This window comes from Octopus sinensis, linkage group LG27, assembly GCF_006345805.1.
Source record: "Octopus sinensis linkage group LG27, ASM634580v1, whole genome shotgun sequence".
NCBI lineage: Eukaryota > Metazoa > Mollusca > Cephalopoda > Octopoda > Octopodidae > Octopus > Octopus sinensis.
In genome coordinates this window covers 9689520-9709691 of record NC_043023.1, presented here as the reverse complement: position 1 = coordinate 9709691, position 20172 = coordinate 9689520, and the positions used below count along the sequence as shown (strand labels likewise).

The following is a 20172-nucleotide window of genomic DNA, read 5'->3' as shown; positions in this document are numbered from 1 at the left end:
AGTGTTCTGCGTAGGATGTGTGCAGTGCTAGTAGTGCAATTTTCTGTATGTTATATGTGTTGTAAGTCCTGGTGTTTTTGTTAGTATTTGTCTGAATATTGTTTTATCATGCCTAATGCACCTACTATGAAGGAATTGTTTTCTGTTTTTAGATTCCACATTCCGGTTATCTCTATTTCCAGGTCTTTGTATTTTGAAAGTTTCTCCAATTTCTTTTAGGACACGTTGTCATCTGCCGGTATTGATACATCAATTAGAAAGCGTTTTTCCTTCATGATCTCTGACAACTATATCTGGTTGTTGGCCTTAATTTCTCTATCTGTGTGATCGGTATATCCCAGAGTATGGTTGCTTTCTCGTTTTCTGGACCTTTTCTTGTGTGTGCCTATACCATCTTTTTCTGTGGTTTTCACAATGTTGGCATAGCTTCCAGTGTATGTAGGTTCCAACTCTGTCATGTCTGTGAAATATTCCTTCTTAGCCAGGACTGGGCAGCCAGAGATAATATGATTTATTGTTTTTGTCCATCTCCACATATTCTGCAGTTACTTGTTATATTTCTTTTCATTACATGTTTTTGGTAATTTCTGGTGGGGAGGCTTTGGTCTTGTGCTGCAATTAAAAATCTCTCTGTCTCTGCTTTTAGTCCTGAGTTCTCAACCATTGCTGGGATTTTTCTTTGTCTATTTCTTTTGCATTATTTTTTATATTATTATTATTATTATTATTTTATATTATTATAGATTAACCGGAATTTCAGAAAAGCTATAGTAACAAACAACTTTATTCAGAAAAACAAAACAAAATATACAGAAAGAGTAGAGATTTAGGAAATTTTCAGAATTTAGGTTTCAGCCAATAGTCATGAATGTAGCTTCTTTTAAAATTAGATTATTGCGGATTAAAGAGTCTTAGTTGCATAGTGTTGTATCAATAGGCAAAAAATAAAGCTACGCTATATGGACGTGCGTTTAATGTAATATAAGAAGAAAAGTTGAGGCAAAATATGATCAAAGGTGACTCTTGAAGACTCACAAACGCACACACACACGCACACCCTCTCACAGACACACACAAGCGTATATATTTTGCAGATTATTTGAGAAAGCAAAAAATTTAATATGAAATAGGCGGCTGGGATATATTTGCTTAGTTTAATGTAATATAAGAATATTAGAATTTTGAGTCGTAAAATATCATCAAACGACTAGTCTTGAGGAATTTTTGATTCTCATTCGAAAGGTCGTTTCTGCTTTTTTTACCTCCCATTCATAATCGGAGACTGAACCTGGAAAACATAATCAAAAAAACTAATGAATATCAATTTTTCAAGTCAATAATTCATAACCATAAATATTATACCCAGCAACAATTGCCATCAACTCTTTTCTCACAAGAGAAATATGTTACTAAAGAATAAGTAGGGTTGAACAACAAGATTTTATTGAAAGAGTAATTACACTCACAGGCAATAATAATTTTCGGGAGTACGCTGTAAGATGTCAGCAAATAATTGGTTCATTTCCCAGAACAACTACGCGACTTTCTATATAAAACAGATGGACTGTTTAGCTCTATTCAGTTAAAGGCTGCTTGGTTGAGTATATAATTTACGTGGGTCTCTCTTTTTACTCTTTTTTACTTGTTTCAGTCATTGAAAAGAGTAATTACACTCACAGGCAATAATAATTTTCGGGAGTACGCTGTAAGATGTCAGCAAATAATTGGTTCATTTTCAGAACAACTACGCGACTTATATAAAAACAGATGGACTGTTTAGCTCTATTCAGTTAAAGGCTTGCTTGGTTGAGTATATAATTACGTGGGTCTCTCTTTTTACTCTTTTTACTTGTTTCAGTCATTTGACTGCGGCCATGCAGGAGCACGCCTTTAGTCGAGCAAATCGACCCCGGGACTTATTCTTTGTAAGCCCAGTACTTATTCTATCGGTCCCTTTGCCGACCGCTAAGTGACGGGGAGTCTAAACACACCAGCATCGGTTGTCAAGCAATGCTAGGGGGAAAACACACACACAACACAAACACACACATACACATATACACATATATATACATATATACGACAGGCTTCTTTCAGTTTCCCATCTACCAAATCCACTCACAAGGCTTTGGTCGGCCCGGGGCTATAGCAGAAGACACTTGCCTAAGGTGTCACGCAGTGGGACTGAACCCGGAACCATGTGGTTGGTAAGCAAGCTACTTACCACACAGCCACTCCTGCGCCTATAGCTGTATTTATATTTATTCATTCTGTATTTGTGGTTTAATTTTTTAGACCACTGAATGAATACTTATTTGCAAATGTGTGCGTATATATTGATATGTATGATGTATATCACATATGCCACTTAAAGCTACGAAATTGTCTTTTGATCAGTTATCTAAAGAACAGACGTGTTCTGCCGGTTACTTTGGAAGCTGACGTATACTGGGAATACCGCTTTATTGCAGGACATTAAACCGGTATTTTGCAGGGCATTACCCGCCGCAGGGCATAACCCGTATAAACTGACATAAATCTCTCTCTTAGTAAATTGCATACGTATGCATTAATTCAATTGCCTTTTGAATCGTGCAGTTTGATTGGTCGTAGGCTCTAATTTATCCATCCCAATTTCAAAGTTATTATTTCATTCTGTTTGTTTATAAATATCTCCATCTTCGAATATTGATTGTATTTCGGCGCTCTGAGTGAGGAATGTTTTTTCGCGACAATTTTGATATAGGGATTTACATAATGTATTATGTAAGGCACAATGATTTAGAGATAAATAACCATGCTATTGAAACGTGTAGTGATGTTTTCAGCTATTCACTCTTTATTGTTTACTATACATAGACACACACGCGCACAACAGGTGCGCGGTGCACTCGCACAAGAATTAAGAAACAGTTTGGCTGACTTCCACTTGATGTGTAACTCCAAACTCCAATGCGCTGACTGCTACGTTCATCGTTTCTTCCCTCGTGTATTACCTACACACACACAACAACACACACACAATAAACGTATGTATATAGGTATGTCTATCTATCTTTCTTTTTTATTTCTTTGCTTTTGTTTCTTTTCCTTTTTTTCCTTTTTGCTTTTTCTCTTTTTTTTCTCCTTTTTTTCCTTTACGATCCCTTTTGATCGAAACCCTACGCCACTTCTTTGTGTTTCTTTTGGTTTTTTGTTTTTTTATCCCCCAAATGAAAAGCTCTACATGTAATTGTGTCCCATCTGTGTGCAGCCCTGTGTGGCCAAAAAGAAAATTATTATCTATCTACATATGGATATGATATATAGTATATGATAATAGATATATAGATAATAGATATATAGATATGTTCTTTATTAGCCACAGAGGGCTGCACACAGACAGGACAAATTACAAAAACAAAGCTCTACCTTGTAATTGTGGTCATGTCTGTGTGCAGCCCTGTGGCTAATAAAGAAACATATCTGTCGTCTATCTATCTATCTATCTATCTATCTATCTATCTATCTATCTATCTATCTATCTATATCTACCATTATATATATATATATATATATTAATATATATATATATATATATTATATATATATACGTGAAGGCGCATGGCTCAGTGTTTAGAGCTTCGAGCTTATGATCATGAGGTTGTGAGCTCGAATCCCAAAACGGGCTGGCGAGTTGTGTTTTTGAGCAAGACACTTTATTCACGTTGCTCCAGTTCATCATGTGGAAATGTAGCGGGGGAGGGGAGGCCGGTATGCATGTGTGACTGCTGGTCTTTCATAAGCAACCTTGCTCGGACTCGTGCTGGGAGGGTAACTTTGTAGGTCAGCGTCGTGAACGAAGGGGCTTTCACACACACACACCACATATATATATATTATATATATATATATTATATCTATATATATATATTATATATATATCTGAATATTATATTTATATATATATATGATATATATGATATTATAATATATATATATATATATATATATATAGATATATATATTGATACTATATATATTATATTATATATATATATGATATATGATATTAATATATATTCATATATATAAAGTGATATATATAGATATATATATATATTATCATAAGTGATATATATATATATATATATATATATATAAATATAAGATATATATAATATATACAATATATTCCTATAAAAATATATAGAATATCATATATATAATAAATTACTATAATATCATATATCATATATTAATATATATATATATCATATATCATATATATATATATATATAATATTATTATATATATATTATATAAATATTATATCATACTATATATATATATATATATTATATATATACTATATATAAATATATATCATAGGTGTGAAGCAAGAGAAAGCAATGCTTCCCTTTAAACATTATAGAACCAAATTGAAACTATAATACTTATTTTCTAATGTTCTGTAAAATTAATATACACTGTATGACATATAGTCTTCAGTCTTTATTGTCGGAATTAGTATGAGACGAAAAGGAGTGGAAGACGACACAAAAATCTATCTAAGGGAAGAACACGTGCTGTTGCATCATTTCGCTGTAACATTTAGCCTTTTTTCCGATAGAATACTCGGCTATTTCTCTTCCTCGACACAGAATAAATCCTCGACCGAGGGTGGCGCTGCCATATTCTCGTTCCAAAATATATTGTTTTCAATGTGATACATAATCATGATTTCTAAATAAACTCTTATTATTTCTAAATTTCTCAACGAAAGGTATATAGTGAGAGTACTGAAGATATAGGTGATGAATGATATAATGTGATGATGATGATGATGATGATGATGATGATGATGATGATGATGATGAAGACTGTAGAGTTGATATTTACGATGATGTCTATCCCCAGAGTGATGATATTGATAGTAACAATAGGCGGCGAACTGGCAGAATCGTTAGCACGCCGGGCGAAATGCGTAGCCGTATTTCGTCTGCCGTTACGTTCTGAGTTCAAATTCCGCCGAGGTCGACTTTGCCTTTCATCCTTCGTGGTCGATTAAATAAGTACCATTTACGCATGGGGTCGATGTAATCGACTAATCCGTTTGTCTGTCTTGTTTGCCCTCTCTGTGTTTAGCCCTTGTGGGTAGTAAAGAAATAGATATTGATAGTAACATCATGCGAATATCGATTGCGCTGGTATAAAAGTATAAAAGAGACCAAATTACACTTACTTCTTATATTCTCCTGAACTTGCCTCCATTCTTTCGTTTACGTACAAAGAGGCAAATGACATCTCTGGTATCTTTTTTGTATATACAGTAGCATACGAAGATGAACATTCCTTGAAGGGTATTGAAGATATATAAAAAGAGGTGAAACACTTCTGCACTTCATCAAAAGCGAAAAATGCTAAGACCCAGGGCAATCCAAGTAGGAAACATAAACCTACGATGCCAAAAACACGTCTTTTTTTTGTGTTGTGTACAGATTCTTGTCATTTTGCATTGAGTTAAGATGCCAAAAACGACAAAAAAAATAGTGATGTTGAAGAGGAGAATATGGCCACGGGAGCCAGGAAAGCGTTAGAAGAAAGCTGCCTTGTCTAGCCAACAGCTACAAAGAAATAGAAAATTAATGATAAATATTTGTGTTAAGTAGAATCGTGTGCTGGAAATTTTCATGTTCGCGTCTTCCCTTACTAAGATTGCTATTGTACAGCTTACAAAACTGGGAAAAGCTTCCGTTCTGATGTCAGTTGGAGTAGACAACCGCGAACGACATCGGCGACATGCCTGACATATCTACACAAAACTCGTTGTGTAGATCAGCCCCAAAGGCGATTACACCCCGTACAGTCGCTCAAGGTTTTCTGTATCTCACTGTTGTTATTGAATTTTGCTGCACAACCCAGCATCATCCGCCGAGGGCCGCGGGTAGGCCATCAAGTTAGAAATAGAGTTTACCTCCCGTCCGAACCGAATCTACGAGTTGCACCAAACAGTGGATGGAAGTGCCGCTAAAGTTGTACACATCACACTGTATGGTGTGTATTTGTGTCACATTGCATCTCTCTGCCATTCGTAACCTATCGAATGACTTTCATGCTTCAACATTTACACACGGGCCTTATCTCTGAGAAGGAAATTTTCTGTTTCAAATGAAGAAATGCTCTAGTACCATTTCGATCACATAGGTCGCAATACCACATCTAATTGCTTCATATAATTTACGACTGATGTCCCAGCCTCTTTTTTTTTTTACTCTTTTACTTGTTTCAGTCATTTGACTGTGCCATGCTGAGCATCGCCTTTTAGTCGAGCAAATCGACCCCAGGACTTTTCTGTTTTCAATTGGAGGAAGCCATTTCACTCACCGGCTTAGACAAACATTAGGCTATCTCCTATTCAAATACTACTGCTTCAGTCTTGGCTTTGACACCATACTTGAATACTGAAAGCTTATAAGCTTAGCATTGGCACGTATTTTCAAAATGGAACTCATCATGTCATTCCTTGCCATAAACACACACACACATATCATTAATGATATATCACTGCACTTTTGCCTCTCAAACTGACGGTTTTTCATCAGATACACAAGGTAGCTTCCGAGGGGAGGATTATTCCCCTTGAACTCAATTCATTTCATCATGAACTTTATCGTATATTCTCATTGAGCAGTCGTGTTACATGAGCTTGGATGATTACGGGATCGTACACCGTAACCCTTATATGAACACGACTGAATTTTGTACTCTTCGAGTATGAAATTTTTGAGTATTTATTCAATAATATTTCTCTCATTGATTCGATCGTATTTTTGCTCATCCTATCGAAAACTACTATTACACCAAACACCGACACGGACACAGACACACACTACACACACATACACACAAACACATACATTCACAAACACACGTATAAAAACAAATATATACATGCATACAAAGTAGATATAGTGATTCAAAGACTTAGAACTGTCAGCCTCATTGATACCTGCGATGTTAAAAGAAAATGCACCCGATTGCTTTGAGTAATTTCAGTCACAGCTGTTTGTGGTGATATCTCCAGCGTTATGGTATTTTTCAAGAATTTCTAATATTAGCATGGGAAGAAACACTTAATTTGTTATTAACACAATATGTTCTAAATTATATAATAATTAAATTGAAATAAATACTATCTTTGTGGAGGCGTAATGCCCCAGTGGTTAGGGCAGCGGACTCGTGGTCGTAGTATCGCGGTTTCGATTCCCAGACCGGGCATTGTGAGTATTTATTGAGCAAAAACACCTAAAGTTCCACGAGGCTCCGGCAGGGGGAAGTGGGGGTGAACCCTGCTGTTCTCTTTCACCACAACTTTCTCTCGCTCTTTCCTCCTGTTTCTGTTGTATCTGTATTTCAAAGGAGCCAGCCTTGTCACACTCTGTGTCACGCTGAATCTCCCTGAGAACTACGTTAAGGGTACACGTATCTGTGGAGTGCTCAGCCACTTGCACGTTAATATATGAGCTGCGACGTCGCTGGTGCCAAGCTGTATGACCTTTGCCTTTCCCTTGGATAACATCGGTGGCGTGGAGAGGAGAGGCTGGTATTATGGGAGACTGCTGGTCCTCCATAAACAACTTTGCCCAGACTTGTGCCTCGGAGGGTAACTCTCTAGGTGCAATCCCATGGTCATTCATGACCGAAGGGGGTCACCATATACTATCTTTAGTTTTATTTTTGTATGTTATTTAACCCCCATATTTTTTTTACGTTATGCGTCAGTAAGACTGACTACATATACAGTCTTAGTGATCTGAAAGGTGGGATACACGGAAAGAAAATAAACATTATCAGTGTATAGCTACCAAGAATCAATGCCGTAGCTTTATCTCGATGGCAGCTTACTCACCCCTGCCGGAGCGTCGTGGAGCTTTAGGTGCTTTTGCTCAATAAATACTCACAATGCCCGGTCTGGGAATCGAAACCGCGATACTACGACCACGAGTCCGCTGCCCTAAGCATTGGGGCATTACGCTTCCACAAAGATAGTATTTATTTCAATTTAATTATTATATAATATAGAACATATTGTATTAATAACAAATTAAGTTTTTCTTCCCATGCTAATATTAGAAATTATTCTATAATATTGAACGCATAAATATTAGCTGTGAAGACCAGAGAAAATTAGGCCAGTAAATATATAAATACTTACCCTTGTTCAATTTTGATGTAATTTTTTGTGTTCCTAATAGCCAGAGTAATCACGACAATGACTGCTGGAAGACCTGACAACGATAGTTACAGAAAGGAATAAACATATGTAGATGTCAATGAAAATTTATAATTATAAATATATAAGGCGCAGGAGTGGCTGTGTGGTGAAGTAGCTTGCTTACCAACCACATGGTTCCGGGTTCAGTCCCACTGCATGGCACCTTGGGCAAGTGTCTTCTACTATAGCCCCGGACCGACCAAAGCCTTGTGAGTGGATTTGGTAGATGGAAACTGAAAGAAGCCTGTCGTATATATGTATATATATATATATGTATGTGAGTGTATATGTTTATGTGTGTGTGTTTGTCCCCCTAGCATTGCTTGACAACCGATGCTGGTGTGTTTATGTCCCCGTTACTGAGCGGTTCGGCAAAAGACACCGATAGAATAAGTACCGGGCTTACAAAAGAATAAGTCCCGGAGTCGAGTTCATCGATTAAAGGCGGTGCTCCAGCATGGCCGCAGTCAAATGACTGAAACAAGTAAAAGAGTAAAGAGTAAAAAGAGATATGAAATTTGAATCAATGTAGTTTATTGTGTTTTGTCCAGAAGAAATCAATATTTTATTTCGTATCACTCCTTGACATTTACTCCTGTGGTTTTTAGGAATACTTATGACTAACATAAAATTTCGATTCTATCAACTGTTTCAGGTGGAAAAAAAGAGTAAAAATTACTGGATGCTCTGGACGATGGTGAAAAGACTAAACTAAAAGGAAGACAACAAAAATTCTGTCTCACTAACTTATTTTCACTGACTTCACTCACTGCATGCACCAACTAATAAATTACTTGCAGCAGTTCACTTACTCTTTACTCTTTACTCTTTTACTTGTTTCAGTCATTACAGACATACACAGACATACAAATATATACTCTTTTACTTGTTTCAGTCATTTGACTGCGGCCATGCTGGAGCACCGCCTTTAGTCGAGCAAATCGACCCCAGGACTTATTCTTTTTAAGCCCAGTACTTATTTTATCGGTCTCTTTTGCCGAACCGCTATGTAACGGGGACATAAACACACCAGCATCGGTTGTCAAGCAATGCTAGGGGGACAAGCACAGACACACAATCACATACACAGACATACATATATATACACTTTTACTCTTTTACTTGTTTCAGTCATTTGACTGCGGCCATGCTGGAGCACCGCCTTTAATCGAGGAACTCGACCCCGCGACTTATTCTTTGTAAGCCTAGTACTTATTTTATCGGTCTCTTTTGCCGAACCGCTAAGTAACGGGGACATAAACACACCAGCATCGGTTGTCAAGCAATGCTAGGGGGACAAACACAGACACACAAACATACACGCACACATACATATATATATATACATATATACGACAGGCTTCTTTCAGTTTCCATCTACCAAATCCACTCACAAGGCTTTGGTCGGCCCGGGGCTATAGCAGAAGACACTTGCCCAAGATGCCATGCAGTGGTACTGAACCCGGAACCATGTGGTTGGTTAGCAAGCTACTTTATTTCAAAACATTTGCCATAAAGGCAGTACACAGATTAAGTTAGCTTTGCGGGCTGGACGAGGACATTAATGAGGTGAATGATAATGAAAGAAAGATGATAAGGATGGGAGAAGACAGAAAGCGCCCGCCGACTTTTGCTTCTCGGTTAGCAAGCTACTTACCACACAGCCACTCCTGCGCCACTCCTGCACTTGAAAGTGCAGTTGAAAAAGCAAAATGAGTAAATCTCAGAGATGAGATCGAAGTGAAACTATTTCAATGAAAATGTAATTTTAGGTTGCTCTAATGACTTAACCTGGAAATTTATTTCTTTGTAATTTTCGTTTCTTACGAATGTGTAAATATTTTATTTCATGCACTTTTGTATCCCCATATTTACATCTCACTTCAATTACTTTCGCATCTCTCCAAATTACCAGTTTATTCAAGCTGAGATCATGATTGTTTAGCATACTACATTTCTAATAAGGATCTAATTGGTCATCTGCATTTATTGTTGGCTGAGTCTGCTGTTTCTCGAGTCAAAAATAATACCCAATTTCTGCCCTTATCAATATTTCCTCTTCCACGTTGATTTCGTTGGGACACTCTCCAAGATCTGGTATAAATTGAATTTTCTCCAGTCACGAAAGAAGCACAAATATTATCATGACGGAGGAGCTCCTATACTGTCATTGGTTCTGCTGCTATATATCCCTGGAATAATACAGTATTCTCTTTAAAAAGGACAGATTGGATAATACAAACTACGACAAATCATGTCTGAAAAAGGCAGATTGTTATGTGAAGAATGTTTCTGTTTATAAATTCGTAGGGCTGATCTAAAGTCAAAATTATTGAAATGAGAAGGCCGAGTGAATGAGAAATAAGATTATTTCTTAATGACTTTAAGTCTATGTGTTCTCCTTTCATTTCATCTAACTTTTATAAATAGGGAACGTTACGTAAGAATACTTCAGATCTGAGTTCACCGAACAAAAACAATCCGTGTTACCATTGCTCTGCATCATCGTTTAATATCTTATTCCACTTTCAGCCAATTAGATAAACTCAGCCAACATCACATAGGCATTTACGTACATTACACTCTTTTTTTACTCTTTTACTTGTTTCAGTCATTTGACTGCGGCCATGCTGGAGCACCGCCTTTAGTCAAGCAAATCGACTCCAGGACTTATTCTTTCTAAGCCCAGTACTTATTCTATCGGTCTCTTTTGCCGAACCGCTAAGTAACGGGGACATAAACACACCAGCATTGGTTGTCAAGCAATGCTAGGGGGACAAACACAGACACACAAACACACACATGCATATATATATATATATATATATACATATATACGACGGGCTTCTTTCAGTTTCCGTCTACCAAATCCACTCACAAGGCTTTGGTCGGCCCGAGGCTATAGTAGAAGCCACTTGCCCAAGGTGCCACGCAGTGGGATTGAACCCGGAACCATGTGGTTGGTAAACAAGCTACTTACCACACAGCCACTCCTGCTCCTATACTACTGTAATACTACAATATCTAAGCTGTCGGGTATTTAATCCCTCCTAACAGAAATCTAAACCTGTCTACTGTCTTCAGTGTGCTGGAAATAGCAGCTAAATTTCTTTAAAACCCGTCCTAAAATCTTAAAAGATGAAACATAGACTGCACACTGCAGTGTTTGATATATTGATTGAATGTCCTCAATTATAGGTCTGCCTGATCAGGGCCGAATAAGTGGTAAACAACAACAACAATCCGGGACATAATGCTCTTGGGTTTATAAGCCTAGATTTTATTGAGAGACATCGGCAATCTAGACTGTGGTTGTTTTTAAGCAGCAGGAATTTAATCCGAAGCCTGAAAATTGTTTTTAAATATTATAAGATTGATAATAATACAGAGAATTAAGGACATAAAGCACTGCCCTAGATGCTTTTCAATAATGATTCTTGAACGGAGAAAAGTAAACTGAACACCTACTGAGTATCGGGCTCCTTTACGAAGGACTTGTTTAGAGTCGAGTTTTGGGGCCCCGACCGGGGTCCGGAGCAGTACCTATGGGCAGTTTACAACCTGGTCGGGGGCGAAGAAGAATAGGCTTAGCGCCGAAATATGTATATATATTTATAATGATTACTATTGTTGTCATTTTAGACGAATTGTAAGAGGTTCATTGCCTCATGTAATGTATTGTTAAAGATCAATGTTATAGAGAAGCAGAGGGTCGGCAGGCGATTTCTGTCTTCTCTCATCCTTATCATCTTTGTATCATTATCATTCATCTCGTCAATGTCTTGTCCAGCCCGCAAAGCTACCCAATCTATGTACTGTCTTCATAACAAATTTAATGAAATAATGTAGGGTTCAAATCTCATGAATGTTCATTCATTCTTTCTTTCACCACTTTTGGTTCAATGAAACCAATAAGTAAACATTTTCCAATGAACAAATTCTCAAATATAACACTTCAACTCAGACAATATATGTGTAAAATTAATATGGTATAGTTTTCGCCGGTTTTACAATCATCTGAAATGGACCAGTCCAAGACCGATATTCGAGCAATTTTGCTATTAAACTTCAAAAAAAGGACGTAAAGCGGCCGAAAATGCTCGCGATATCAATGAAAAGTTTGGTGAGGAATTGACCAGTGAGTGATCAACTCGAAAATTATTTAAACGATTTGGTAGTGGAGAGCTGAATCTTGAGGATCGCAAGCGTAGTGGACACCCATCTCTTATTGATGATGGTCAATTAAAGACCGTCATTGAAAAAGATCCACGTAAAACCACTCGAGAAGTTTCAAAGGAATCTAGCTAGAAAACTGCCAGCAACCATTTGCATGTGCTGACGGAGAGAAGTAACACAGAAACCGCGATACACAGATAATATTTTGTGCTGAGTGGGAACGCTAAACCCTCTTGTTCGAAAATATAAGTACTGAGGTAGATAGATAGATAGATTGAAGATGGCAAAGAGGTGATGAAACACTTCTGCAGCTTCGTCAAAAGCGCAAAATGCTAAGACCCAGGGCAATCCAAGTAGGAAACATAAACCTACGATGCCAAAAACACGTATTTTTTGTGTTGTGTACAGATTTCTTGTCATTTTGTATTGAGTTAAGATGCCACATAACGACAAAAAACATAGTGATGTTGAAGAGGAGAATTATGGCCACGGGAGCCAGGAAAGCAGAATAGAAAGCTGTCTTGTCTAGCCAACAGCTACAAAGAAATAGGAAATTAATGATAGGGAGAGAGAGAGAGAATGTGTGTGTGCCTGTGGAAGTGAGACGAAATTTGGTACGTAATGAGAAAAAAGACATTATACATACTCCAGACCAAAATTGAACTCTTCTTGATAAATGATGACCGAATGGTTTTGAATACAAACAGGCCTCGATAAATATGAATTGCTTCTACAATCATCCACAGGAACGATGTCAGGAGGAAGTAGTGTAAGAGAGCTGCCACTGCCTACAACAAAAATAAAATAATATCTCACACTGATGTATGGCCTCGAATATATATTATTTTACCTGGGTCAGGTATAGATGTCAGTCCTCGATTACTGCTTTGCATTATAGATCACAGACGGATAAACATTAGAATAAACCCCACTGAAATTTCAACGGAAATCTCAAAAACACGTCTTTTAATATAGAAAAGGAATTTCCTTCGAGGTTTTAGCCAATTCATCACATTATCATTACGTCATATTAATGGTTTCAAATGTTTGCATGAGGCCAACAATTTCGGGGAGGTGGGTAAGTCGATTACATCGACCCCAGTACTCAACTGGTATTTATTTAATCGATCCAGAAAGGATAAAAGGAAAGTTCGCCCTCCGCGGAATTTGAACTCAATTTGACGGAATGCTGCAAAGAATTTTACCTGTCTTGCTAACGATTCTGCCAGCTTGCTGCCTTCATGATTAACTCACAATGATATTAATAATAATAGAGCTTTCCTCTATTGGCACAAGGCATGAAATTTTGAGGGAATTGATTAGTCGAATGCATTGTAACTTATTTTATCGATCTCGAAATGTGAAAGGTGGAATTTGAGCTCAGAATCTAAAAACGGATGAAATGCTGCTAAGAATTTTGTCCGGCATGCTAACAATTTTATGACAGTTGAGCAAGTTTGAGAAACAGCGAGGTTAGTTGATACTATCGATCTCAATACTCGCTTATTATTTTAATCTATCTACTGTTTAGGGATGACAGGATTCAACCTTGTCTCTCATCCCCGCTGGGAATCGATACATGAAATGACTAATCAGGTATAAGGATCGACGCACTCACCTTTTCCTTAAAATTGCTTGATTAAATAGAAAGTTTCAAAAGGAGAGAATAAAACCCTAACAGCAAGCTAGCATAATCATGTGAGGTGAGCTAGACATCTTTATATATAAAAGTGAAGTTGTGTGAGTGTCTGTCTACTCCGATTTAGATTCCTAACTACTCCCACATTTTGCGATGCAGTTTAACCAAAACCGGGTATCTTATGGTCGTTATTCATATCGAGCCCTTCTGTGTATTAGCGTGCGTCTACGATGAGTCTACGATTTTAAAAATAATTTACCATCATTTTTTTCCATTTTAATGCATATTTATTTTCATAAAGGGAAGTAACTCTCTAAAAATGTCTACGATGAGTCAACGATTTAAAAAAAATTTACCATAATTTTTTTCCATTTTTAATGCATTTTTTGCTATTTTTTGGCTATAACTCTCTAAAAATGCTGTATAGTTATTTCCCTTACAAACCCGAGCAACGCCGGGCGATACTGCTAGTTTTATATATAGGCGAGGGGAAGCGCGAAAATGTCGACAAAATTACAATTAGACGAAGTAAAAATTGATGACTCATTACTTGGTATTTCTTATCATAAATATTGATGTTATCATCTGACAGTTAATCATTGTCAAATGAAAACTGGTACTGCATCGGTTTCGACGATGAGAGTTCTAGTCGAATCGATTGACGAAACAGCCTGATTGTGAAATTAACGTGCAAGTGGCTGAGCAATCCACAGAGACGTGCACCGTTAATGTATATCACAGGGAGATTCAGTGTGACAGAAAATGTGGCAACGATGGTTCTTTTGAAGTACAGGGAGCAGGCATTTTGCCAGCAGAGTGTAATGGGGCAACCTGAAATAAGGAGTCTTGATCAAGGAGTTGAACTTACGAATTTAGAATCTTAAGCCAGTTACTCTAACTACTTATCATTGGTCAAATTAAAGAATGCAAGAATGAACAGCGCAAACATAAAAATGCAATATTTAGTGCTATAGCCTGGGCTTTTACAAGACGAAATATTTACTGTTTTAAATGTGCTTCCACTTACCTTGCAAGCAGCTGTTCTTTCTGTAATATATGCTTGGAACCCAACAAGAAAGGTAAGATAAGTGGCAGCTAAAGAACTGCACAAGTTGACTAAAATTTTTGAGGCTATTAACTTCCATAGATTTCTGGAATAATGACAAAAAGAAAGAAAAGAAATAATAATACTGCTTTTATTAACATAAATCAATAAAGAAATTGCTCAAAGCACAAAAAATTTATATATTATATTATATTATTTATATATATATATATATATATATATATATATATATGTATATATATATATATATGTATATATATATATATATATATATATATATATATATATATTATATATATATATATATGTATATATATATATATATATATATATATATATATATATATATATATATGTATATGTATATATATATATATTTTTTTTTTCAGTAAAACAATTAAGATTCAAGTGAGTTCCAATGAATTCACATGAATGCGGTACTTAACTTAGTTGCACCAGAAACCTTTATGGTATTAACCATTAAATAATGTGGGCTGATTATAAACAAGTAAAAAGCAAAATTCTTGTTGCTTTTTTTCTTGTATATATATATATATATATATATATATATATATATATATATATATATATATATATATATATATATATGTATATATATATATATATATATATATATATATATATATATGTATGTATATATATATATATATTTTTTTTTTCAGTAAAACAATTAAGATTCAAGTGAGTTCCAATGAATTCACATGAATGCGGTACTTAACTTAGTTGCACCAGAAACCTTTATGGTATTAACCATTAAATAATGTGGGCTGATTATAAACAAGTAAAAAGCAAAATTCTTGTTGCTTTTTTCTTGTATATATATATATATATATATATATATATATATATATATATATATATATATATATATATATATATATGTATGTATGTATGTATACACATATATATATCAGGTTGAATAAAAAGTAACCAACGTAATGCACGATGAAGAATTTATTCGGGATTTTTGCAGTTTTGAATTTCTTTAAACATTCTTTTGCAATTGCCTGATAATACAGACATCAATAAATTAGCATTAATATTGTTTTCACCGTCTGAAATGGAACAGTCCAAGACCGATATTCGTGCAATTATGCTATTAAACTTCAAAAGAAGGACGTAAAGCGGCCGAAAATGCTCGCGATATCAATGAAATGTTTGGTGAGGAAATGACCAGTGAGTGATCAACTCGAAAATTGCTTAAACGATTTTGTAGTGGAGACCTGAATCTTGAGGATCGCAAGCGTAGTGGTCACCCATCTCTTATCGATGATGGTCAATTAAAGACCGTCATAGAAAAAGATCCACGTAAAACCACTCGAGAAGTGTCTAAGGAATCTAGCTAGAAAACTGCCTGCAACCATTTGTATGTGCTGACGGAGAGAAGTGACACAGAAACCTTTTTCTCATATCCTTACTGTGACTCGCTTACAAAAACTTGCACTAAACTAACTGTCCAGTCAATAATCCTTCACTCAAGTGACAACATTCTGGATTTCTCTTCACATCCATGATTTTCCTGCAGACACCAACCACGTCATGCTTACCAGTGTACGATGGACACAGTCTCAGTGCATTTGAATCGTTTATAAAAGAAAATAGAAATTGAAATGCTTACTTGAAATAAGCATGAATTATTACTGTCAGAATGAGACAGACAAACGATATTATGCAGCCAATGTTAGAAATGATAGAGAGGTATTGACTATTCTTTGCATTTCCTTCAATTCTTTCACTCCGTTGGTCGACGTTCTGCAACAGAAAACAGACAACAGCGTATTAGCTACTCCCCTTCATTTCTTCTTCGTTTCAAAAATATTGATCAATGTTTATATAAATTATGAGTGTTCATATACGTGGGGGGGGGGTATCTTCTATTACATGTTACATGATACTTAATTACAATATGAAGCATCACTGTCTTTATAATGTATATAAGCAACGTCTTTACTCTTTTACTTGTTTCAGTCAGTTGACTGCGGCCATGCTGGAGCACCGCCTTTAGTCGAGCAACTCGACCCCGGGACTTATTCTTTGTAAGCCTAGTACTTATTCTATCGGTCTCTTTTGCCGAACCGCTTCGTGACGGGGACATACACACACCAGCATCGGTTGTCAAGCAATGCTAGGGGGACAAACTCAGACACACAAACATACATGCACACACACATATATATATATACATATATACGACGGGCTTCTTTCAGTTTCCGTCTACCAAATCCACTCGGAGGGCTTTGGTCGGCCCGAGGCTATAGTAGAAGACACTTGCCCAAAGTGCCACGCAGTGGGACTGAACCCGGAACCATGTGGTTGGTAAGCAGGCTACCTACCACACAGCCACTGAGTCCAGGTAGAATATAACGCCGGTGTTTAAATCTTGAGTTCAAATTCACTGAATGTATATCTTAGTATATGTTACAGTACAACTAATTCAAGCTGCTTCACTTAAACTATCTGTTAACTGAGGACAGACGTTTGACGTGAAATATACGATAAATGATTAACTAGAGATACCAAAAATGTGAAATTGGAATTATTTTGGTAATACAAGAATAGGGACGTAAATAGTTATAAAGACAATTGATTTGATTCAGTAATGATAATTTTAGAAACAACATCCATGACTTGACTATTTAATCTCCGTCATTGTGATGTGAGATTATAGTAGAACCAGTATGGAGTGAACTAGCGCACTGGGTGAGTTCAACTTTTTGTTTAGGCTAAAATACGTATAATAAAAAGGGGTACGTTTTATCTCCATGGGTAATGGAAGTGTCGTAACAGCTGATAAATATTGGATACATGTGGATTATTGACACAAATTGTCAGTTAAATAAGAGGAGTGGTATTGCAAGAGAAACATGAAGCGACCATTGTTTTAGCACCTAACATGTTTATTGTGCTATGGATATCTATTGTATATTAACTAAGTATGTATCGATAAAAATACCATTCAGATAGTTTCAACACAATAGATTTAAATAAAAGGGAGATGACTGTTCCTTTCTGCCCCATTGTTGGAGGAATTCTGATGCTTTTAATTGAGGCCCTTAGCTGGGGACATCTAGTAGATAACATCCTGAGTTTAGACTAATAGACAATAACAATATATTTCTTTACTACCCATAAGGGGCTAAACACAAAGGGGACAAACAATGACAGACAAACGGATTAAATCGATTTCATCGACCGCAGTGCGTAACTGGTACTTAATTTATCGACCCCGAAAGGAGAAGAGGCAAAGTCGACCTCGGCGGAATTTGAACTCAGAACGTATCGCAGGCGAAATACCTATTTCTTTATTACCCACAAGGGGCTAAACACAAATGGGACAAACAAGGACACAAACGGATTAAGTCGATTTCATCGACCCCAGTGCGTAACTGGTACTTAATTTATCGACCCCGAAAGGAGGAAAGGCAAAGTCGACCTCGGCGGAATTTGAACTCAGAACGTAACGGCAGACGAAATACCACTAAGCATTTCGCCCGGCGTGCTAACGTTTCTGCCAGCTCGCCGCAATAGCAGTAATAACAACAGTGATTTATTGCAAAATATCAATCTCACATATTTACTGAAATATCCACCAACATGAAGTTTAAAAGCTATTGAACTTAGTTATGTATAGACACAATTGCCAATTTATAAGCAATTAACAACATGTCATAATGTTACCAACCATTAGTACAGCAAAACTTGTAAGATGGTTACAGGAACAAACTACTTTCTTCCCAGGCTCATCGTGGGACGTATTACAGCCTTCTGTCGACCAACGGGGTTTCTGTCCAGAGGATTCATCCCAATAAACACATTGTGGGTTGGTGACTTCCTGGAAAAATTAAATTCTGTTTATTTAATCAAATTACTTTGCAATTAAAACACATGTAATTAATCTTGGCTAAACTGACAAATAAAATATCGAAACAGACAATGGCGTAACTGACTAATCAATCTCGTTTATAAATCTCTTTACTCTTTACTCTTTTACTTGTTTCAGTCATTTGACTGTGGCCATGCTGGAGCACCGCCTTTAGTCGAGCAAATCGACCCCAGGACTTATTTTTTGTATGCCTAGTACTTATTCTATCGGTCTCTTTTGCCGAACCGCTAAGTTTACTCTTTTACCTGTTTCAGTCATTTGACTGTGGCCATGCTGGAGCATCGCCTTTAGTCGAGCAAATCGACCCCAGGACTTATTTTTTGTATGCCTAGTACTTATTCTATCAGTCTCTGTTGCCGAACCGCTAAGTTACGTGGACATAAACACACCAGCATCGGTTGTCAAGCGATGTTGGGGGGACAAACACAAACACACAAACATAAATACACACACATATATACGACGAGCTTCTTTCAGTTTCCGTCTACCAAATCCACTCACGAGGCTTTGGTCGGCCAGAGGCTACAGTAGAAGACACTTGCCCAAGGTGCCACACAGTGGGACTGAACCCGGACCCATGTGGATGATGGTAAGCAAGCTACATACTACACAGCCACTCCTACGCCTATGTATATTCTCATAATATGTTTCTCTATCACTTGGACTACCATTCCTTCTGTTTCTGAAAGGAAGCGAATTGTTCGTGTAGATCTGAACTACAACGTGGCATGAAGTTCTCGGCGGTAATGTGTTTCATCATAAGTCAACCTGGTCAGAAATTGCATGAAGGAAAACAACGTAAACAGCAACAACTACGGTCATAGAAAACCCCGAAGAAATTAATCAAATTTAAAATACAGTCGCAATCAGTGAACGCAATGATACCCAAACGTATTAAAACAATATACTGGTGATACTAAAACAACCGGAAACATATCCAGCACGCACATTGTATAATGAAGATACGATAAGTTATAACTGTCAACACGGTAACAGCTGGTGCTGCTGCTACTACTACTACTACTACTACTACTACTACTACTACTACTACTACTTTTACTGCTACTACTACTACTACTTTTACTGCTACTACTACTACTACTACTACCACTACTACTACTGCCACTAC

General features: G+C 36.7%; 1 protein-coding gene across 1 annotated transcript in view; it reads right to left on the bottom strand.

Moving 5' to 3' along the window:
- Nucleotides 1-1269: 1269 nt before the first annotated feature.
- Nucleotides 1270-20172, bottom strand: part of LOC115224955 — an 86689-nt gene continuing 67786 nt past the window's right edge. Inside the window, exons 21-26 of the mRNA XM_036513865.1 lie at nt 18843-18992; nt 16779-16912; nt 15101-15224; nt 13081-13222; nt 8199-8271; nt 1270-1288 (exon numbers count right to left, since the gene is read on the bottom strand). Coding sequence (XP_036369758.1) covers nt 1270-1288; nt 8199-8271; nt 13081-13222; nt 15101-15224; nt 16779-16912; nt 18843-18992 — 642 coding nt within the window. The remainder of the gene's footprint in view (nt 1289-8198; nt 8272-13080; nt 13223-15100; nt 15225-16778; nt 16913-18842; nt 18993-20172) is intronic.